The sequence below is a fragment of the Pan troglodytes genome, chromosome 19, assembly GCF_028858775.2.
Source record: "Pan troglodytes isolate AG18354 chromosome 19, NHGRI_mPanTro3-v2.0_pri, whole genome shotgun sequence".
Classification (NCBI taxonomy): domain Eukaryota; kingdom Metazoa; phylum Chordata; class Mammalia; order Primates; family Hominidae; genus Pan; species Pan troglodytes.
The window spans coordinates 89,194,774-89,218,711 of record NC_072417.2 but is presented as its reverse complement, the minus strand read 5'-3'; the positions used below and the strand labels follow the sequence as shown (position 1 = coordinate 89,218,711).

Sequence of the window (23,938 nt, the reverse complement as noted above, 5' to 3'; positions counted from 1 at the left end):
GTCACCCAGGCTGGAGTGCCGTGGCGTGATCTTGGCTCACTGCAACCTCCACTTCCCAGGTTCAAGTGATTCTTCTGCCTCAGCCTCCTGAGTAGCTGGGACTACAGACACATGCCATCACTCCCGGCTAATTTTTGTATTTTTAGTAGAGACGAAGTTTCACTATGGTGGACAGGCTGGTCTCAAACTCCTGACCTCAGTTGATCTGCCCACCTTGGCCTCCCAAAGTGCTGGGATTACAGGTGTGAGCCACCACGCCTGGCCTGTTTTTCCTTTGTTGAGACAGAGTCTCACTCTGTTGCCCAGGCTGGAGTCCAGGGGTGTGATCATAGCTCACTCCTGCCTTGACCTCCAGCAATCCTCCACCTTAGCTTCCCGAGTATCTAGGACCACAAGCACATGCCACCATGCCTGGCTAACTTTTTAATTTTTTTATTGTAGAGATGAGGTCTTGCTATGTTGCCCAGGCTGGTCTTGAACTTCTGGGCTCAAGCAATCCTCCTGCCTTGGCCTCCCAAAGTACTGGGATTGCAGGCGTGAGCCACTGGGCTTGGCCTGGAAGCTTATTCCTTAGTAGACTCCTCAGATGAGCTCAGGGGCTTTTCTTTCTTTGACTACCTTAGAATGTTACTCCCTTGTCTTCTGACATAAAGTGTTTCTGTTGAAAAGTCTGATGACACCGATTTTCTTCCCCTCTAGAATTTTGACTTTTTGCCTGGATGCCTTTCTTTCTTTAAAGGTCAGTCATTTTACTGAACTTGTCTTAGTGTTGATCATTCTGGCTCATACCTTTTGTTTTTTTTTCTTGATATTTATGTGTTTATTATTGTGGCAAAAAAACACATAACGTTAAATTTAATCATAGTAACCATATTTAAGCATTCATTAGTGTTACATATATTCACTCTGTTTTGCAACAGATGTCTAGAACTTTTTTATTTTATAAAACTAAAACTATGTACTTGTTAAACATTAATTTCCCCTTCCTCCTTCCCACTCATACCTTACGGTTTACGTATAATCTTGGAGATATGTGTATGATGTGACTTCTTAAAGCCTGCAAAGAATTCTGAATATGAGTTTTGATTAATAAATTATAGCTCACTAATAATGAAACACTCGAAGTTTATCTACTAGTGACATATGTTTTTTTCCCGTTAGCAAATAGGCAAGAGTGTATTTTAGTTGAGTTCTGCAGTTTATCTGTGAGTGACGTGTTTTTCCTGGTAACAAATAGGCAAAGAAGTACTTTAGTAGAGTTCTTTTCCCCCACCACTGATTTTGAAGCACAGTTCATTGTGTTAAGAAGTAAAAATATGCATAAGCTGTCTAAAAGTCATCTTGTTTGGGGACTGTTGATGTGTTTGGTGTTGGTATCTGATGATCTAGTAGCTATACGTAGCTGTGCACCAATTTGTCCCTCTAGAAAGACTGAGCAAGTAGAAAGCTTTATTCAGTCTGAAAAAGGCTGATTTGCTTTTCTCATTTGTCTAAATGAAAGCAAGCTGCTAGAGGGGTTCATTTCAAAGAAAGGAAAAAGCAAATTTTTGGTTGTAAAATGAAATACCAATAAGTAAATTTATTTTTCCTTTTAACAGATGAGGATGGCTGGGCTCGGTGGCTCACACCTGTAATCCCAACACTTTGGGAGGCTGAGGCGGGCAGGTCTCTTGACCCAGGAGTTTGAGACCAGCCTGGCCAACATGGTGAAACTCCATCTCTACAGAAAAACAAAAACAAACAAAAAATAGATGAAGGTTTGGGGAGCTCTTTTTAATTCATACAATCTTGCACATTTTATGCATCTTCCCCTTAATAACCAAAAGTTTAGAAATTAATATTGCTAAAGAATTATTGAGTGATTGAACAGGTGTTCAAGCTAATTTTAAGTAAAAGTAAGAACAATTTTGCCAACTTTGTAATTTTGAGAAAATCATTCCCAGTTATAAGTATACAGCTTATATAGCTTTTATGGGGTTTTTTGTTTGTTTGTTTGTTTGTTTTTTGTTTTTGTTTTTGTTTTTGTTTTGACACAGGGTCTTGCTCTTTTACCCAGACTGGAATGTAATGGCGCAGTCATGGCTCACTGAAGGCCTGACCTCCTGGGCTCAAGTGATCCTCCCACCTCAGCCTATTGAGTAGCTGGGACCACAGGCTTGGGCCATCATACCCAGCTAATTTTTTAATTTTTTGTAGAGACAAGGGTCTAATTGTAATATATTGTGAACATTTTTAATGTCAATAGATATAGATTTACAACACCACTTTGAAAGGCTTCATAATACTCTACTGACTGAATATACCATAGTATTATTATTATTATTATTTTTAAATATACAGAGACAGAGCCTCACCATGTTGCCTAGGCTGGTCTTGAGCTCCTGGGCTCAAGTGATCCTCTCACCTTGGCCTCCCAAAGTGCTAGGATTACAGGTGTGAGCCACCACACCCAGACTATTCTTGATTTTAATGCAAGGCAAAACTACAATTAGCTCTACACATCTTTTGTGGTCATTTCTTTTCTTTTAATATTATGGCATAAAAGGGCATTTCTAATCGAACCCTGTTGCCTGCTTTAACTCTTTAGCCCCCAAATCATTAGGGGTCCTCTCTCGCTAGGTTCAATCATGGCCACCTCTAAGCCAATCATCCATGGATTTTTACTGCCCCAGATCCCTCCCCTGAGATCTCACAGGTACTGGAAACTCAGTGGTCCCACACTGAGGTCAACCTAGACAATTCCAGACAGCAAACTCTCTTCTCCCCCTTTCTTTTTTCATGATTTGGGCAAGCCATCCATCTGTGTAACATCTTTAACTTTTCCAATTTTACCTAATATATGATAAATGTATAATTCCTGATGCATAGAAAATATATCTTGCTGAAGTTCATCAGTAAATGACTTAAATTATTTGAGATTGCTGCTTCTACTTAAGGCAACTAGGTACCTCTCCTCTCCATAAATTATGCACTTGGAAAATAGGGCTAGCAAGTGCCAGACATAAATAATTGATAATTAAGCTTTCCTAAATGATGAATTCTGCTGTTGTATCACTGTATCAGATGGCTGCCCTTTGTCTTTTTAAGTTTTAATGGGTGACTTTCAGTAGTTCCTCAGTGATTGCTTTGATTTGGGTTGCATTATTACTCTCAAAGAATGTTTTCCTGCTTGTTTAATTCAATAGTTGCCTCACTTTGTGGTGAGTGATTTTATCCACATTGTTTTATTTAATAGATGTTTCTAGACTAAAGCTCCTTGTGTAGAAAGTTTTAAAAATGAATGTTTGGTTCAGTTTTTGCTAGAATTTTCTTCTCTGTCTTCCTTCCTATGGCTTCTCCACAGGCTCAAAGTACTGAATCTCATTTTTTTTTTTTTTTAGTTTGCTATAAATCTTTTTTTCCTTTTTTCTTTTCTTTTCTTTTCTTTTTTCTTTCTTTCTTTTTTTTTTTTCTTAGAGAGGGTCTCACTCTGTCACCCAGGCTGGAGTGCAGTGGCAATCATAGCTCGCTGCAACCTTGAACTCCTGAACTCAAGCGACCCTTCTGCGTCAGCCTTCTGAGTAGCTAGAACTCCAGACGCATGCTACCATGCCCAACTAATTTTTGTATTTTTATTTATTTTTTGTTTTGTTTTTAGTAGAGACAAGGTCTTGCTAAGCTTGCTAAGTTGCCCAAGCTGGTCTCCAACTCCTGGCCTAAAGCAATCCTCCTGCCTCAGCCATCCAGAGTTTTAGGATTACAGGCAAGATCCATCACACCCTGCCTGCTACAAATCTTCAACAAAAATTGCAACTGATTTAGGGAGTTTGTGTATATCCTCAATGTATTATACACAAGCAAGCCTTTTGCCACTTAATAAGTTCCTTGTGTTAATTTCAGAAATGGGGTATATGAGAGTGTTGATAAAGGTATATTATGGGATGTGTCCTTTATTTTGGACAGCTTACCTTCATGGGAGAATTAGATAATAGAAATTAGAGGTAAGCGGCATTCGTTTAATCATCAAACTTAAAATGTATTCCCAGATGTAATTTTCAGCATAATCTAAGCCTCCTTTGGTGACTTCTCAGTTCCATCATATCCTGTCACAGTTCCTTGGTTTGCCTGGATGAGGCTGATGGGAATTTTGGCCCCTGACTGCTGATTTCATTTGGTTATTATATTGCACTGAAAATATTTCTGCCTCCTGGCTGATTAAGAAGGGGCAAAGGGGCCCTGCCATGACTGATGTCCCAGCAGTTCTGGCCATTAGCACTGTTAATGAATTTGAGGTGGAGAGGGTATGTGTGTAGCCTTCTTTCATAGCATTAAATTGTCCCCTTATTTTACACCATAGTCTGTGTAGTAATTGGTAGAGAAAGCCAGGGATAACTGTATTATTTAAATTCGTATTTTCCTGTGAAACAATAATGTTTGCAGCAAGTTAAAGTGTGAAGAACCTTCATCATAGAAGGTTATGGAGGTATAGCAGTAGTGGTGGGTGGGTACTGAGACTTCTGTGTGTAGGTATAAGCTGGCTTATGAAAATCTAGGCAAAGAAATGTGTGCGTCTGCGGATATAGGAAAAAAACTCAGTTTCTCCTATACACTCACAACACAAGCAGCACAGAAAACTTCTGTGACCTCTGGTCAGCAAAATGTGTGGGGATTCTCTCCACCAGCAACCACTCAGTTCTGCAGAGGACACCAGCTGGGTGTCCTCCAATTCATTTCACTTCTGATACTACTTGAAGATAGTGTCCCATCCCACAGGTTGAGGGTGCAATCTCACAAGACTGCCCCCCACTTCTGATGCCCATCGCAAGCCCCAGGTTGTTTTACCTGTGCTTCCAACTAACCAACCAGAAAGCAGGGTTCCCATAACCCCCTCCTTGGGTGTGATTAACTTGCTAGAGGGACTCACAGAACTAGGGAAACACATTTACGAGTTTATTATCAAGGATATTACAAAGGATACAGAGAGAGATACATAGGGCGAGGTTATGTGAGAAGGGGCACAGAGCTTCTATGCCGTCTCTGGGCATGTTACCCTCCAGAAACCTGTAAGTGTTCCCCTGTTTGGAAGCTCTCTGAACCCAGTCCTTTGGGTATTTATAGAAGCTTCATTACATAGCATGGTTGATTACATCATTGGACATTGATGATCAACTTAACTTTCATCCCCTCTCCCTTCCTCGGTGGTTGGGGGATGGGCTGAAAGTCCCCACCCTCTAATCCTGCCTTTTCTTTCCAGTGACCAGCCGCCATCCTGAGGCTACCTAGGGACTGCCAGGCACTGGTTAATTCATTAGCATATGTAAAGACAAAAAAAAAAGACATCACTTTGGATATTCCAAGGATTTTTTTTTTTTTTTTTTTTTGAGATGGAGTTTCGCTCTGTCACCTAGGCTGGAGTGTAGTGGTGTGATCTCGGCTTACTGCAACCTCTGCCTCCCGGGTTCGAGAGATTCTCCTGCCTCAGCCTCCCAAGTACCTGGGACTGCAGGCGCATGCCACCATGCCTGGCTAATTTTTGTATTTTTAGTAGAGATGGGGTTTCACCGTGTTGGCCAGGCTGGTCTCTAACTCCTGACCTCAAGTGATCCGCCCTCCTCAGCCTCCCAAAGTGCTGGGATTACAGGCATGAGCCACCATGCCGGCCTGGATATTCCAAGGATTTTAAGAGTTGCATTCCAGGAAATAGGGTTGAAGATCAAACATATATTTTACAATATCACAGTGTATGTATATGCCGATACCTGTAGCTGAGATTCTTCAATCATGGAAGAACTACTTAAAGTTTAAAGGCAAAAGTCAGGAACCAAAAAATATATATGATCATTAATGTGCATTGTAGGACCTTTTGGTCTTTTGGCTGGAGGTATTTTAAACAGATCATTAGAAGAATTCAGTTAAGAATGTTAAAAGGAAAACAGTGATCTAGTCTACGTTTGGTATCTGGGGTTTTCCCTGCTATGATTTTACTTATTTTGTGCCATTGTCCCAAATCAGTAAAAGAAAACACTCTGGGATTAGAAATTGCTCTAATTATTCATTCAGAGGGTTAATTTTTTTGTTTTTGTTTTTTTGAAACAGAGTCTCAGTCTGTCGCCCAGACTGGAGTGTAGTGCTAGGATCTCGGCTCACTGCACTTCTGTTTCCTGGGTTCAAGCCATCCTCCTGCCTCAGCTTCCTGAGTAGCTGGGACTACAGGCATGTGCCACCACACCCGGCTAATTTTTACATTTTTAGTAGAGACAGGGTTTTGCCATGTTGGCCAGGCTGGTCTCGAACTCCTTATCTCAGGCGATCTGTCTGCCTCAGCCTCCCAAAGTGCTGGGATTACAGGTGTGAGCCACCACGCACGGCCCAAAAGGTTAACATTTTAAAAATCAGCTTTTTTTTTTTTTTACTAGATTTAGGTTGACTGTTTTCTGCTTGTTTGATTTTTTTTCTGTTTGTTCCTCTCTAGGAAGCTATTTTGCCAGCCACTTCATTATGGGAGGAGAGAAGTTTGACTCAACTCATCCTGAAGGTTACCTGTTTGGAGAGAACAGCGATCTGAACTTTCTGGGGAACAGACCAGTTGTGGTATGGCTGTAATCAGTTTACTCCTACTTGGAGCTTAAGTGGCCAATTCAAAAAATGTAACAAAAATAAGTTTGCAGTTGCTTGTTCAGCAGTTTGTAGCTTGGTCTGAGTTGAGAGAGACGCACTAGAAGACAAACTGCAGCCTCCTTGGTTGTATGGGGTCTCTTGTTGCTAGAGGACTGGAAGAGCTCCTGGAGTCTTGTGAGGGAGAGGATGAGTCTCACAAATTAAGCTAGGACAGATCTCTCCCTAACTGTCACCTCTTTAGGCAACCCTTTTCCAAGGGCTTACCTTTTTTTTTTTTCTTCATGGCACTTAACACCAACCTTTTATTGATTTGTCTCTTTCTCTGCTTATTGTCTGCCTCCTCGTTTAGAACGTAAGTTTCATAAGGCAAGGACTGTTTTTACTGTAGTATCCCAAACCTAGAACAAAGCCTGGCACGTAATGTTAAGCCCTTAATAAATGATTGTTGAATAAATGACTGAAAATTTTTCTCTTGATATATGAGTTGATATGAGAATACATTTCTCTCACTTGTTCCTTCTCATAAATTTCTATTGCGCACCTTCTCTGCATCATGCAGGAGGCTTTGTAATAATAGCCGCCAGGTGGCTATTGAGTGGCTACTGTGTGCTAGGAAGGTCCTAGAGACCCCTGTTCCGTATGAAGACCACTTGACATAGGACTTATCACTCTATTTTATAAGCGAGAGAACTGAGGTGTTCAGAGAGATGAATAATGATAGAAGCTAGGAAGTGCACACTATGTTCTAAGCACTGTTCTAAGGGTTTTATATACATTTTTCTCAAAGTCATGTAACTAGGTTTGCCTGGTCACAGATCAGTAATCTTTCCAGTGCTCCTCACTGCCTTGAAATATTCTGCAAGTTTGGTGGAGCAGACAAAACACAGAAAACAGGAAATGTTTAATTAACAATAAAGATCAAAAGTGATTGAATGTGGTGGGAATTGAGAGTGGGAGAAGACAATGGCAAGGGCAGGTTGCTTCAGTTTTACGCTGGGAAGAGGTGCAGGGAGTTGAACTGGCCTTTGAAGAATGGTGGGTTGGATGAGGCCTTTCCAGGAGTAGAGCACAGCACAGGCCTAAGAGCATTCAAGTTGTTGAATTGGCAAACATTTACTGAGCAACTACCGTGTGTCAGGTACTGTGATAGGCGCTGTGGATACAGAGCTGAAATGAGCATGGTTTGTTCTTCCCTGGAACAAATAAGGAAACCAGTCTGGCCCGATTGGAAAGGTGGGCCGGGCACGGTGGCCAACACCTGTAATCTCAGCACTTTGGGAGGCCGAGGTGGACAGATCACCTGAGGTTGGGAGCTCAAGACCAGCCTGGCCAACATGGTGAAACCCTATCTCTATTAAAAACACAAAAATTAGCCCGGGGTGGTGGCACACCCCTGTAATCCCAGCTGCTGCAGAGACTGGGAGAATCGCTTGAACCCGGGAAGTGGAGGTTGCAGTGAGCTGAGGTTGCCCCAGTGCGCTCCAGCCTAGGGGATAGAATGAGACTCTGTTTCAAAAAAAAGAGAAAGGTAGGTGGCGGCTGTGTTACCTTGATAGGTTTTTTACTCTCTCCTGTAGACCGTGAGGAATATTTAAGACTTGTAGGTAGGTGAGTGACCTGGAGAAATTGCTTTTTTAGGAAGATTGATCTGATGATGGTCTTCCATCTTGACCTTTAACATAAAAATAATTATTTTTTTGGTTTTCATTGTTCTCTTTCTTTCTTTCTTTCTTTTTTTGGACGGAGTCTGGCTCTGTCGCCCAGGCTGGAGTGCAGTGGCACGATCTTGGCTCACTGCAAGCTCCGCCTCCCAGGTTCACGCCATTCTCCTGCCTCAGCCTCCCGAGTAGCTGGGACTACAGGCACCCGCCACCACACCCGGCTAATTTTTTGTATTTTTAGTAGAGACGGGGTTTCACTGTGTTAGCCGGGATGGTCTCGATCTCCTGACCTCATGATCCGCCCACCTTGGCCTCCCAAAGTGCTGGGATTACAGGCGTGAGCCACTGCGCCCGGCGGGTTCTCTTCCTTTCTATCTGGAGTGACCCCTCTGCTAATTTTTCGTCCAGTAGTACACTTTTCAAAATACCAAATCTTGTCTGCTTCAAGTTAAGTTATGTCAAGTAATACTTATCAAATGTCTACTCTTTGATTTTGTTACTACTGCCTTGGTAATTAGAGTAGACAGATCTTTCTTTTTTTCTGATAGAGCCAGATAAAAATGTTTCCTCACTCACAGGGAGTCAGCTCGTGCTTTGAAAGTAGCCCTTTCTGCTGGGCACGGTGACTCATGCCTGTAATCCCAGCACTCTGGGAGGCCGAGGTGGGCGGATCACAAGGTCAAGAGATCGAGACCATCCTGACCAATGTGGTGAAACCCCATCTCTACTAAAAATACAAAAATTAGCTGGGCGTGGTGGTGTGAGCCTGTAGTCCCAGCTACTCAGGAGGCTGAGGCAGGAGAATCGCTTGAACCCAGGAGGCGGAGGTTGCAGTAAGCCAAGATCATTCCACTGCACTCCAGCCTGGGCGACAGAGTGAGACTCTGTCTCAAAAAAACAAAAACAAAAATGAAAGTAGCCGTTTCTTCTATTAATAACATGGACTTGATGTTTGCATCTGTTTCTGTCTTTTTCCTTTCATCTGATGTAAAGATAGTTTATATATATTTTTTTAAATTTTGGCCTTTTCAGTCCATAAAGATGATATAAAAATAAGTAAATCAGGGATGTCCAATCTTTTGGGTTCCCTGGGCCACATTGGAAGAAGAAGAATTGTCACATTGGGCCACACACGGAATACACTAGCAGTAACGATAGCTGATGAGCTAAAAAAGGAAAAAAAAAAAAACACAAAAAAATCTTACAATGTTTTAAGAAAGTTTACAAGTTTCTGTTGGGCCACATTAAAAGCCATCTACCCCTGGGCCGCAGGTTGGACAAGCTTGAAGTAAATGCTGCCTTAGGTTCAACTTGAAGTTTATGCTGGCTGGCAGACTTTTCCCAAGTTCGCCTATGCCGACCTATGAATGACTGAGCTCTTCCTGAAATGCTAGGTAGCAGCCTTGACCTTAAAGTTGAGGCTTTTTCCCAAAGAAGATCAAGCTGGGCACAGTGGCATGTGCCTGTGGTCCCAGCTACTCAGGAGGCTGAGGCTGAGATGGGAGGATCACCTGAGCCCAGGAGAATTCGAGTCCAGTTTGAGCAATATAGCAAGACCCCCATTTAATCAATCAATCAATAAATGCCACTTTAAAAAAAAAAAAGAACATCAACATTGGAGCTTTTGTTGTTGCTTTTATGTAGTAATCATTAAGTATGCTTAATGTTACACATAGCAAATGAATTTTTTTTTTTTTTTGAGGCAGAGTCTCACTGTCACCCAAGCTGGAGTGCAGTGGCACGATCTTGGCTTACTGCAGCCACAGTCTCCTAGGCTCAAGTGATTCTCCTGCCTCAGCCTCCTGAGTAGCTGGGATTACAGGTGCCTGCCACCACACCTGGCTAATTTTTGTGTTTTTTTAGTAGAGATGGGGTTTCACCATGTTGGACAGGTTAGTCTTGAACTCCTGATCTCAGGTGATCTGCCCATCTCAGCCTCCCAAAGTGCTGGGATTACAGGTGTGAGCCACCGCGCTGGCAAATGTTTTTAAAAGACATAATTTTATATTAGGAAAGCAAATCAGAGTAACTTCATATAGCTGCATAAAAATGTAGTATAGAGAATAAATGCCACATGTTTCTCTTTTTCTTTTCCCCACAGGTTATTTGATAATAATAATGATGGCTAACATTTGAACACCTAGTTTTTGACAGGGCTGATTGTTCTAAGCTTTTCATCTGTTTTGTCTCATTTTGTCCTCACATCATGATGAAAAAGGTCCTCATTCAACAGGTGAAGAACATGTGGCGCAGAGAGTTTAAAGACTGCACAGCCTGTAAGGGATCAGGATTGGAACCTAGCAGTCTGGCTCCAGAGCCTGAACCATGCTGCCATTTTTGCTAATTAGGCCAGGTGTACTCAGAAACTCTGCCCACATCCTGTTTGTGAGTCCATTGTGTAGATCTTCAAGTGCAATTTCTGAGATATTGGTATCTGAAAGTGGAATGAGGCCAGCACAGTGGCTCACGCCTGTAGTCCCAGCTGCTCAGGAGGCCGAGGCCCATAGATCTCTTGAGCCTAGAAATTGAAAACCAGCCTGGGCAACATAGCGAGACCCTCATCTCTACAAAATATAAAATGATAAAAATTAGCCAGGCGTGGTGGTGCATGCCTCTAGTCCCAGCTACTCAGGAGACTGAGGTGGGAGGATCACTTGAGCCCAGGATGCCAAGGCTTCAGTGAGCTATGATCACTGCAGCCTGGGCAACAGAGCAAGAACCTGTCTCAATAAATAAATAAATAAAAGCAGATGAGTGGCAGTGATATGTTCTCTTGGAGTGCCTCTTCAGAGTTCGTATTCCATGTGTAATTCCATCTGCTGAGCTGACCTCTGGGTTTTGCCATTACTGCACAACATGCTTGTTTAGGGGAAGGTTCAGAGATTGAAGATTGTAGCTTGAGTTCTAAACAGCTGACTTCCACTCTGTAGCAAAAGATCTTGGGTGTCAGCACATGAGTGTTAGGTTACAGGGGAGCAAGAAAGAGAACAACCTTTTAAAGCCATCCAGCAGCATGCGGCAAGAACGACTCCTCTTTGCAGACAGAATGAATATGGGCAGTGAAATATGTTAAAATGAATTGTTACATTAAGCTATAAATGCCATAGACTTCCTGGCTTGTGCGATTCCCTGTCATTTCTGAATGAGCAGACTAAAAAGTGTGTCATTTGACTGAGCTGTACTTCGCACCACAGATCTACCACTTAGGATAATCCATCAAAGCCAATTTTTTTTTTTTTCCCTAGAGATAGGGTCTTGCCCTGTCACCCAGGCTGGAATGCAGTGGCGTGATCATAGCTCACTGCAGCCTCAAACTCTTGGGCTTAAATGATCTGCCTGCCTCAGTCTCCTGAGTAGCTGGGAATAAAGGTGCATGCTACTACACTGGGCTAATTTTTAAAATTTTTTTGTAGGGACAGGGTCTTGCTTTATTGCCCAGGCTGATCTCAATCTCCTAGCTTCAAGCAGTCCTCCTGCCTCAGCCTTCCAAAGTGTTGGGATTGCAGGCGTGAGCCACCAAGCCCGGCCCAAAGCCAAATTTATTATCAAGTCTTAAGGGTCAGATTTAAAGAAACTAGAGTGTGTGTATATACAGAAAGATGGTGGAAGAAAGTTGGAATCTAGATTTCAAGTTTTATTTATATCTTACCATTAAACTCTTTGTAACCTTGGCAAACGTATCACTCAGGCGCTCAGATTACCTGCTTGTAGCATGGAGGTAGTTCTGACTTTAGGATAATTAGGATAATTTGGAAGATTCCTTGTAATTACTGGACAAAAAGCAGCATGCAGCAACGTTAGCTATACTTGCTACCTTTCCAGTTGGTTATTTCTACAGCTACTTGTCATTCTAGGTAGGGTTCTTCACTGTTTTGTTTGTTTGTTTTTTGAGACAAAGGTTCACTCTTGTTGCCCAGGCTGGAGTGAGCCGATTGCAGTGAGCCGAGATCCCAAGATCACGCCATTGCAGTCCAGCCTGGGCAACAAGAGCGAACCACCATGCCCAGGTAATTTTTTGTATTTTCAGTAGAGGCAGGGTTTCACTATGTTGTTCCAGGCTGGTCTCGAACTCCTGACCTCAGGCAATCCACCCACCTCAGCCTCCCAAAGTGCTAGGTGGCATGAGCCACCTTGGCCGGCCTCTTCACTGGTTTTTAAACACTGTCTTAAGTAGTAAACTGGGCTTCTGAAGGTCTTTCTGCTCTGGTCCCTTATATAAAGGAACTAAGGTATCTGTGAATCAGTTATAAAATGTTAAATAAAGACCATCCCTTCCCTTCCTAGGTGGCAGAAGAGCTGGTGTTGCTTTTCTGCTCCTTTATTGAGTTAGATCTTGTTTTGTTGGGATAATTACTGCCCAACTCTAAGTTATTAGAGGCTTAGAAATTAGTCAAGTAATGCCTTGACTCCTTCCTGCCCTTTTTTTTCCTTTTGAGACAAGGTCTTGCCCTGTTGCCCAAGCTGAGGTACAGTGGCACAACTACAGCTCCACTGCAGCCTCGACTTCCTAGGCTTAAGTGATCCTCCCACCTCAGATTCTCCAGTAGCTGGGACTACAAGCACGCCCCACCATGCCTGGCTTTTAAAAAAAAATTTCTATAGAGAGAATGTCTTACTATATAGCCCAGGCTGGTCTCAAACTCCTTTGCTCAAGTAGTCTTCCTGCCTTGGCCTCTGAAAGTGCTGGGATTATAGCTATGAGCCACTGTGCCCAGCCTCTGCCTGCCTTTTGTAGGCAGGAGTTCAAACCGCTCCTCTCATTTTATAAGGAAAGTAGTTGAGTTTTAGCCTAGTTCCTAATAGTCTGTATCCTCTCGTGTGTTCTGTAGCTGGGCCCCATTGACACAGTTTCTTCTTCCTCATGCTCCCTGCAATCAGGGCTGCACAGCTGGCATTATTATTTTTATTTATTTATTTATTTATTTATTTATTTAGAGATGGAGTCTCGCTCCGTCGCCAGGCTAGAGTGCAGTGGCACGATCTTGGCTCACTGCAACCTCTGCTTCCCAGGTTCAAGCAATTCTTCTGCTTCAGCCTCCCGAGTAGCTGGGACTACAGGCACACACCACCACGCTCAGCTAATTTTTGTATTTTTAGGAGAGACGGGGTTTCACCATCTTGGCCAGGATGGTCTCAATATCTTGACCTCGTGATCTACCCATCTCAGCCTCCCAAAGGGCTGAGCCACTGCGCTCAGCCGCTGGCATTATTTTAAGAACTAAAATGTGCCCGGCATGGTGGCTTATCCCTATTCCCAGCACTTTGGGAGGCTGAGGCGGGAGGATCACTTGAGGCCAGAAGTTTGAGACCAGCCTGGGCAACATAGCAAAACCCCGACTCTACAAAAAAAAATTAGCCAGGGGTGGTGGTACACACCTGTATTCCTAGCTACTTGGGTGGTTGAGGCTAGAGGATTACTTGAGCCCAGGAGGTCAAAGCTGCAGTGAGCCATGATTGTGCTACTGCACTCTAGCCTGGGCGACAGAGCATGACCCTGTCAAAAAAAAAAAAAAAAAAGAAAGAAAGAAAAAAAGAAAAGAAAAGAGGAAGGGAGGGAACGAGGGAGGGAGGAAGGAAGGAGACTGGGCATGGTGGCTCACGCCTGTAATCCCAGCACTTTGGGAGGCCGAGGCAGGTGGATCACTTGAGGTCGGGAGAGATCAAGACCAGCCTGGCCAACATGGTGAAACCCTGCCTCTACTAAAAATACAAAAATTAGCTGGGCGTGGTGGCAGGTGCTTGTAATCCCAGCTACTCGGGAGGCTGAGGCAGGAGAATCGCTTGAACCCAGGATGCACAGGTTTCAGTGAGCCGAGATCGCACCACTGTACTCCAGCCTGGGTGATAGAGTGAGAGTGAGACTTGGTCTCAAAAAAAGAAAAAAAAGAGAGAAAGAAAGAAAAGAAATAAGATGCATACAGTGTACTTTTCTTCTTTCTCTAGTACAGATATACCAAAAGTTGTACTCAAATCCAGTTTCTGTAAATTGAACCCTATTATCACATGTGTCAGGAAGAGCAAGTTATTTAAAGGAACTTGATAGTATATCCATTTGTAACATAGAGTTTTGCACTTATAGAGCTTTGTGGCAAAAAAAGAGAACATGATTCTGTTAGTCCCGGTGCTATTCATTCATTCAACAAGTATTTATGAGTCACATACTGTGCTGGGAACTAGGAATGCAGAGATGAAAAGACATGACCCTTGACCTGAAGATGCTTGCTGCAGAGTGGGGCAGCTGATGTGCCCCCACTGCGAGGGACTGTGATAGGTTCTACGAGAGAGGACCAGAGTGCCCTGGAGCACAGACCAGTGGGGATGCCCTCTCTCCAGGGAAGGGGCTTCTGGGAGGTGACTCCTTTAACCTGGAGGGATAAGTAGGATTTCCTAGGTAGGGGAGATGAGGAGAGGCATCTGAGGCAGAATTAATTAATAAGCAATACAAGGAAGCATAAAGATGCAGAAGTGTGCTTTTGGTGCTCAGAGTGGTGAGTAGTCAATAAGGATTGGACTGTGAGGGATGCTGGTTGGAGTTGAGGCTGGAAAGACAAATTGGGTTCATATCTGAAGAGCTATGAATATTGTATTAAGAAGTTTTTATGGGCTGGGCGCGGTGGCTCATGCCTGTAATCCCAGCACTTTGGGAGGCTGAGGAGGGCAGATCACGAGGTCAGGAGATCGAGACCATCCTGGCTAACACAGTGAAACCCCATCTCTACTAAAAATACAAAAAATTAGCCGAGCATGGTGGCGGGCGCCTGTAGTCCCAGCTACTCGGGAGGCTGAGGCAGGAGAATGGCGTGAACCCGGGCGGCGGAGTTTGCAGTGAGCCGAGATCGCGCCGCTGCACTCCAGCCTGGGCGACAGAGCGAGACTCCGTCTCAAAAAAAAAAAAAAAAAAATAACGAAACTTTTTACAGGCCAGGCATGGTGGGTCACGCTTGTAATCCCAGCACTTTGGGAGGCTGAGGCGGGGAGGTCACCTTAGGTCAGGAGTTTAAGACCAGCCTGGCCAGCGTGGTGAAACCCCGTCTCTACAAAAATACAAAAATTAGCCAGGCATGATGGCGGGTTCCCGTAATCCCAACTACTCGGGAAGCTGAGGCAGGAGAATTGCTTAAACCCAGGAGGCAGAGGTTGCAGCGAGCTGAGATTGCGCCATTGCACTCCAGCCTGGGTGACAAGAGCAAGACTCCATCTAAAAAAAAAAAAAAAAAAAGTTTTTACTTTTCCTTCTATGGCAGTAGAGGTCATAGTCATGAATGGCTTTGCCACTGACTGACTTTGTCATGTTGGTTAAGATGATGGCCAATCAGTGAGTCTCAATTTCTCCATCTATAAAATTACCTTGCAGGAATATTTTAAGGACTCAAAAAATGATGGCGGGACCTGATGGCTCACGCCTGTAGTCGCAGCATTTTGGGAGACTGAGGTGGGTGGATTGCTTGAGGCCAGGAGTTTGAGACCAGCCTGGCCAACATGGCGAAACCCTGTCTCTACTAAAAATACAAAAATTAGCCAGGCATGGTGGTGCATGCCTGTAATCCCAGCCGCTTGGGAGGCTGAGGCATAAGAATCGCTTGAACCCAGAAGGCGGAGGTTGCAGCGAGCGGAGATCATGCCACTGCACTCCAGCCTGGGCTGGACGAGACCCTCTCTCAAAAAAAAAGATAACTATTACAATCTAATTTGCATTTTAGAAAATTAATTCTATAAATTAATTCACAGTGTAGGTAATGAATCAGAAAGAAAAGAAGAAGACCAGTTAGGAAGTAATTTATTTTAAGAAAAAATACATGAAATAACTGAATAGGATTAACAGCATTGCAAATAAACATGGTGCAGACTTTCTACCCTAGAACCATGGACCAATTTATAACCTTGCAGAGAAGGCCCCAGGGCTGATGATCATTGTTGTGACTTGTTTGAAGCCTCGATTGGCCACTTTTTGGTACTATGCCGAGGCTGAGCTGCTTCCTCCAACCCCTGGTGAGATCCCTAGAACTATTCAGAGCCTGAAAAAAAAAATAGTAGTGCTCTAATAGCTCACAGTTAAGGAAGCTTTGCTGAATGATGTGGTCCACACATGAGGTGTGGATGTGATTTTATGTCAGAGAGCTCACAGGCAAGTGTGGCATCATTGCTGTAATCTTTGAAGACCCATCTTTAACATCTGATTACATTTGATTTAGGACTTGTGTGTTCTTGGACCATGTGTGATCAGACTAAAATGTGTCTAAAAAACAGAAAATAAAATGAATACAGTGCAGATTAGAGAATTGCGGCAGTGTGAGTTGAGGCAAAGGACACTCCAAGGAACAGCCTCTGTGAGAGGCCACCACTTACCCCAGATGCTGTGCACGTGTTATGTTTGGAGATTTATTTGTGCCTTGGACTTGGAGTAACTGGCCTAATAGGTCACATCACAAGGACCTGGCACTTAACTGCTCTACAGGCCTAAAGCCCATGGTGGGAACGGGCGTCTTCCTCATGCGTGTGTGTGTGTGTGTGTGTGTGTGTGTGTGTGTGAGAGAGAAACTGAGATTGGGTTATTTGCCTTTTGCATGCTATCTTCTTTCCTTCTTCCTTCCTTTATAATTTTACTACAATTTTTTTTTGTCCTTTAGCCTGGAAATATTGATTAAATTTTGAGCTGTGCGTACCCTTTGGCCCAACTGTTTCACCTCTCTGAATCTCTCCTACAGAAATATTTTGAAGAGTGTGAAATGATTCCTATTTACAATGTATATTGTAGCATTACTTGTAGTAGTGCAAAATTAGAAAATATCTAATGGCCATTATGGTGGAATGGTTAAATAAATTATAATGTGCCTATGCCATGAACTGTTATTCAGCAAAAATTAGATAGATCTGCGTCCACTGAGATGGCAATATGTCCACAACCACATGACTTACTGAATAAAGCAAGTTGCAGTGTATAATGTAGAGTCTGATTTCATTTCGGGTAAAAATAATATATGTATGTGTGTGCATTTATGTACATATATTTATAGCTACACAAATATACTATTACAATGCATTTTGAACTGTTAACAATGGTAACTCTTGGGATATATCAAGAAGGGGGGTATTCACTTCTTAATTCATATTTTCTAAAATTTTCTTTATTTTTTTTGAGAAATAAGCTTGTTCTGTCACCCAAGCTGGAGTGCAGTGGTGCAATCATAGCTCACTGTAACCTGGAACTCCTGAGCTCAAGCAGTCCTCCTGCCTCAGCCTTCCTGGTAACTGGGACTACAGATACATGACACCATGCACAGCTAATTTAAAATTTTTTCTTTTTCTCTCTCTTTTTTTTTTTTTTGCCGAGGCCAGGGTCTCACTATGTTGCCAAGGCTGGTCTTGAACTCTTGGGCTCAAACAATCCTCCTGCCTCGGCCTCCCAAAGTGCTGGGATTACAGGTGTGAGCCACTGTGCCTGGCTCTTCATATTCTTCTACGTTGTTTGAATTTTTTCCAGTGAACATGTTTTCATTTTTAAATGAAAAGTATTTTAATTTTCTTTAAAAATAGAGGTGGGAATACTTCTAAGTAGAGGAAGGAAATAGGTTTAGAAGAATATTTTGAAGTAGGAAAATTAAGGGAGTTCACAAAATAATGGTTTTAATTTTTTAGTGAACTACAGGAAAGGTAGGGTCTGCTCAGTGGGGTTGGGATGTGTGCCAGGAAGTGTCTGGGGGCTTGTGGAGAAAGACAGAAAACCAGAGTAAGCATGGGGAGGAGCAGAGCCAGGGAGCTCGGTCCTCTTGGTACCAACATGCAGTAATTCACCTTTAGAAACAATTGATTCGAAATGGTATGAGATTCAGTATGGATGTGGCCTGCTTTTCAGCAACCTGACAGTAAAAGAACTAGGGGATGAATATTCATACTTTTAAAATGGTTTAGGGCTTTAAAGAGTTTCACTTAAGGCATTCTTATAATACATGTCTCCCTACTTCCACGCCTTCCCCAGGGGTGACCACCCTGCTCATCACACATCGTTGTACAGTCTCCAGAACTCCTTTCATCTCACAAAACTGAAACTCTGTCCCCACTGGACACTGACTCACCATTTCCCTCTCCTACCAGCCCCTGGCCTCCACCATTCTGTTTTCTGCCTCTATGAGTTTGACTACTCTAGGTACCTCATACGAGTTGAATCATAGAATATTTGTTCTTTTGTGACTGGCTTATTTCACTTGGCATGTGCTTGGTTCATCCATGTTGTAGCATGTGTCAGAATTTCCTTTTTAAGGCTGAATAATATGACATTATATAGATACACTGTATATCCATTCATCCATCAATAGACAGACACTTGGGTTGCTCCTGCCTTTTGGCTATTGGGCTAGGGACGAAATGCCTAGTTTTTTTGTTTTGTTTTGTTTTTGTTTTTTTTTTTGACAAGACGGAGTCCCGCTCTGTCGCCCAGGCTGGCGTGGAGTGGCGCGATCTCGGCTCACTGCAAGCTCCACTTCCCAGGTTCACGGCATTCTCCTGCCTCAGCCTCCGGAGTGGCTGGGACTACAGGCGCCCGCCACCACACCCGGCTAATTTTTTTTTTTTGTATTTTTAATAGAGACGGGGTTTCACTATGTTAGCCAGGATGGTCTCGATCTCCTGACCTCGTGATCCGCCCACCTCGGCCTCCCAAAGTGCTGGGATTACAGGCGTGAGCCACCACGCCCGACCTGAAATGCCTCGTTTTATGAAATTATGTAGGCTTGTTGTAGGTTCAGTTTTGAAATTTAACTTGTTTTTATGTTCTTACAAAAAGCACTTTATTCAACTTATATTACTTTTCATCCTTAATAAAGATGAGGACATTATCCCTCTGTTTTATGGAGTTGGATTTCTGTGGTAGGTGGATCTTCAGAGAGACAGGGGTCCCAGTAGCATGAGCAGGTGGCAGTGGGATGGAGACCAGTGAGCTGCGTCACCAAGTGCAGTCACACTTCACATTGAGATCACCAGTGATAAGAAGGGGCACTCCCAGAGAAGTTGAATCAGTGTTTATACCTATTAGTATTGATGTGGCTCTTCCTGCCAGCTGTTCTTGTTTTTTTTTTTTTTTTTTTAACTTTCAGCTGCTTTTGGCAGGGCACAGTGGCTCACATCTATAAACCCAGCACTTTGGGAGGCCAAAGTGGGAGGATCACTTGAGCCCAGGAGTTCAAGACCAGCCTGGGCAACATAGTGAGACCCTCTACAAAAAATAAAGGAAATTAGCTGTGTATGATGGAGCGTGCCTATAGTCCCAGCTACTCAAGAGGCTGAGGTGGAAGGATCACTTGAGCCTGTGAGGTTGAGGCCACAGTGAGCTGTGATCAAGCCACTGCACTCCAGCCAAAACCAATTTGGAATATAAGTGCACTGGGAGAAGGAGGAAGAGAAAGTAGAGGAAGGAATAGTTTCTTCTTTGTTCATGTTTTAATCTGGTCTCTGTACTAGCTGAGAAGATAGTTTTCTTAAATGATCATAACATGTTGCCAACTTTGATCTTCTTTCCCCTCTCTGTTACACAAATCACTGACTGGCTCACTCCTTCATTATTCCCTCAATCATTTACATTCTATGGAATACCCATTGTCCTCCAGGCTGATGTTAGACACTAGAAATACCGATGAAATGCAGTCCCTGCCTGAAGGAGTTGTACAGCTAGGAAACATGAACACTTCGGAGGAGGGCCCATGAGCAGAGGCACAGAGACATCTCACCAACAGACGGTCTGCACTGCAGGTGATTCAGCATAAGCAGGTGTGGCATCCAGAGGGTGGGAGGAGACTTCGCAAGAGATAAGACTGAGATGCCAGGCCTGGACCAAGGGGCCTGCTATGCCTTCCTGTGAGCTTCGAATTTTTGTCCTGTAGGTGTGGGGAACCACTAATGGGCTTTTAAACTGGGGCTCACAGAAGACACATTTTAAAAGATCTCTCAGATGAAGTGTAGAAGGTAGATTAGAGAGTCATGAGAACGGATACAGGGTAACCAGTTGTCCAACTGAGATTTGATGGAGGTTTGAGGAATGAAGAGGACACTGATGTATACGGCAGAACCTATGCTGGTAACCAATGTGGGGCAGAATCTAGGGTGTGGTAATTAGAGTATGTTCAGGCCCCCCCAAAGGACACAGCCAGCTAGTGGATTTTCCCACTTTATGTGCAGACCCATTCTCGTGGAGTAGACACTAAGCCTTTTGAACTTTTCCTCTAAAGACCTCTGTGGCAGTTTTGGAATCAATTACTGTGGTCCATCATTTTTCCAAGCTCCCAAGAACCCCCCTCCCCCGGCACATATCAGATCCAAGGCTCTTGCCAAGATGTTCATTCTGTGTCATAAGAGAATGTCCCCATATCAACAGGCTCTCCCTCATCCAACTTTGTATTCCAACACCCTCAGGAACCCCTCCCACACATCCTCCAGGTCCTGCTAGTGCCTTTGTTGGCCAGGTCCCAAGCACCTCTGGCATGATAAGCCCTCTCCTCTCTTTGCAGGTCCAGCAGGCCCCGGTTGAGTAATACTCAGATAATGGCCCTAATTATGGTTGGGTGGCCAGAAAGGAAGGTGGGGGCAGGTTCTCTGTAGGGTGAGCATTGTCTTTTAAGTTACTCGCCTCATTTGAGACCTCTGTGTAATCATGAGGGGTGGAGGAGCAGGTTCCTCCCATCTTCAAGGGAGAGGGCTATTTGCAAGCCTAGGGAATCTGGGGTTCATGTTCCTCAAATAAATAAATATACACAGACATTCCCATCTCAAGTCTTAGAGTTCACTCCTTCCCTACCAGGGCCTGAATCTGGCACAGTAGACTAGTATAGGCTGAGAGTTCATCCTTTTTGATTCTGCCACTCTTAAAATTAGGTCTTGTGCCTGCAGGAAATGATTGTCTTTAAATGCTGCCAAAGCAGCCTGGCATGGTGGCACATCTGTAATCCCAGCACTCGGGAGGCTGAGGTGGGAAGATGGCTTGAGACAGAAGTTTGAGGCTGCAGTGAACTATGTTCACACCACTGCACTCCAAGCCTGGGTGCCATATTGAGACCCTACCTCAGATAAATTAATAAATAAGTAAAAATTGCCAAAGGAAGCTTACTGACTATCATAGCTGGCTTTATTTCTTTATTTTTAGTTTTTCTTATAAAGATGGGATCTTGCTGTGTTGCCCAGGGTAGTCTCAAACACCTGGCCTCAAGTGATCTTCCCGCCTCAGCCTTCCAAATTTCTGGGATTACAGGCATGAGCCACCACATCCAGGCTCATAGTTGGCTTTACATTTTTGATTGCTACACCTGAAACTCATTTTCTCTTTTCAATGAACCAGTCCTCTTAATAGCAGTCACCCAGTTTCACAGTCCTTACTGTAACTGTTTCTCCTGTACCTCCTGTACCAAAGACATCAGAATCGCCTGGATATTATACAGCCCCGTGTCTCCTATTCCCCTTCACCACAGGGGAATGTCTGCAGCATGCTGGGGACCATCCACTTTCCACCCACCTCAGTGATGGGTCCTCATTGCCATCTGGCTGGTGGGTGATCCACCCCCAAATTCCATCCATAGACAACATCTGATATCAACCGGTTTAGGTTGGGTTCTCTGGGAGCAAAGCCTGAGATGGAGATCTTTGTGAAAGCTGTTTATTGAGGGAATGCTCTCTAGAGATGAGGAAGACAGATGGGGCAGTGGAGCAAAACCAAACATGAGTGTAGTCTTGGCCAAGACCCATTTTGGCCTGGTCCCACGGGAAAGCTTTGGAGTACAGCTTGTACCACAGAGTTGCTTCATCTCAAGGTAAAGGGGCCAGCTTTTTGTACAGCCCTGTCAATCAGTCACTGGCTGTTGGTGGCTGTCCTGGAGTGAGATAGGGAATCAGGAAGACTCTTGGATCAGGTGGCTCTGGTTCCCAGTTCTTGGAGAAGGGGTAGCTATGGCTGTTTGTAGCCAAAACTCTCCACAGCAGGGGTACAGAGACCTGGGGAGGGGGTTGGGGAAGGTTGGGACGCCAGCACATGACTACAGTCCCGTACATACTTCGGCCCTTGCTTTTCAATTTAATGGTGTATCATATTGGAGGTCATTCTAGATCCATTTACCTAGGGCTGACTTGTCCTCTTTAAAAATATTTATTGACATATAACATACACACAGAAAGATGACAAGTCATCCATGCACAGTTGGTTTTCACAAAGTGAGCCCTCCGCTGTGGCCAGCATTCAGATGAAGAAGTAGCACATGGCCAGCACCCTCAGAAGCTCCCCTTCTGCTCCTTTCCTGTTGTTACCTCTAGCCTAAGGTAACCACAATCCTAACTTCCGTCCTGGTTTGAACTTTATATAAGTGGAACTGTGTTCAATTTGCTCTTTAATGTCTGGCTTCTTTCACTCAGCATCTTTGTGACATTTATTTATCTCATGGTAGCTTAGCCCAGGAGGGTCCTTGGCTTTGCTCAGGAAAGAATCTAAGAGCCAGTGGTGGAAGAAAACAGCTTTATTGAGGCGGCAGTGTTACAGCTCTGTGACTGCTCCTGCAGAGCAGGGCTACCCAAAGGCAGTGTGTTGAGAGTAGCGGCTCAAAGCAGGTTTGTAATCATATTTATACCCACTTTTAATTATGTGCAAATTAAGGGACAAATTATATAGAAATTTCAAGAAGGATAGTACCTTCCGGGTCATTGGGGCATTGCCATGAAAAAGGGTGGTAACTTCCAAGTGTTGCCGTGGCAATAGTAAACTGACATGGCACACACTGACAGGTATGGGAGGTACGGGCTGTCTTATGGAAAGCTGCTTCTGCCCAGTCCCTGTTTTAGCTTGTGCTCAATTTAGTCTGATGTGCGAGCCCCACCTCTGGAGTTGAGTCTCACTTCTTGAGTCAAGTCCTACATCCTACCTCAATGGCGTACAGCAACGAGAAGGAACAAACTGTTCCTGTGCTGTGTACGGTTCATTTCCATTGCTGCATAGTATTTCATTGTGTGAATACACCATAATTTATCCACCCTATTGTTTGCAGGCATTGAGCTTTTTTGGGGCATTTTGGCTATTACACATAGTGCTGCTATGAACGTTCTATTATTCCATGTATTTTGTTGCGTATGTGTATGCATACCTGTTAAGGCTATAGCTAGGAGAATTGCTGAGTCATAGAATATGCTGTAGTAGATACCGCTAACCGCTTTTCAAAGTGATTCTACCAATTTTTTTTTCCCACCAGCAGTGTTTAGAATTTCCAGCACCTACTATTTTCCATCTTTTTAATCTTAGCCATTGTGGTAGGTTTGTAGAATTTATTTTCATTTTCCCGATAACCGACGAAGTTGGAGAGACAGGTGATCTCCTGGTTACGTGGTGTCTGGAAAAAGATCTAGGGGTCTAAGTGCTTTTCACACCAACCCCAGTCTCCTGTTTCCAGCCTTGCTCCACCCCGCCTGTAGGAGGACCCGCACCTCCACTTCCTAAGCCTGTCTGGAGTTCTGTGACATGAGTATGTTTCTGCCATTTGGGGTTTCGGCCTTTTCTGTTCTCCTGAATCGCTTTCCACTTCTCAGTGTGTGTTTCAGCTTCCAAGTTTTTATTATAATATCCTCTCCCATTCCCTGTGCTCTTGTGTTTTGTTTTGTTTTTTTGAGACAGAGTCTCGCTCTGTCCCCCAGGCTGGAGTGCAGTGGTGCGATCTCGGCTC

The 23,938-nt window shown here is 43.8% G+C and overlaps 1 protein-coding gene across 10 annotated transcripts in view; it reads left to right on the top strand.

The window, feature by feature from the left end:
* RNF157 (ring finger protein 157) overlaps positions 1 to 23,938 on the top strand; it is a 97,821-nt gene that overhangs the window by 21,626 nt on the left and 52,257 nt on the right. For all 10 annotated transcript variants that reach the window (XM_016932931.4, XM_016932930.4, XM_063799326.1 and 7 more), the window contains one exon: positions 6,452 to 6,570. In XM_016932931.4, coding sequence (XP_016788420.2) covers positions 6,452 to 6,570 — 119 coding nt within the window. Of the gene's footprint in view, positions 1 to 6,451; positions 6,571 to 23,938 lie in introns of those variants that run through there.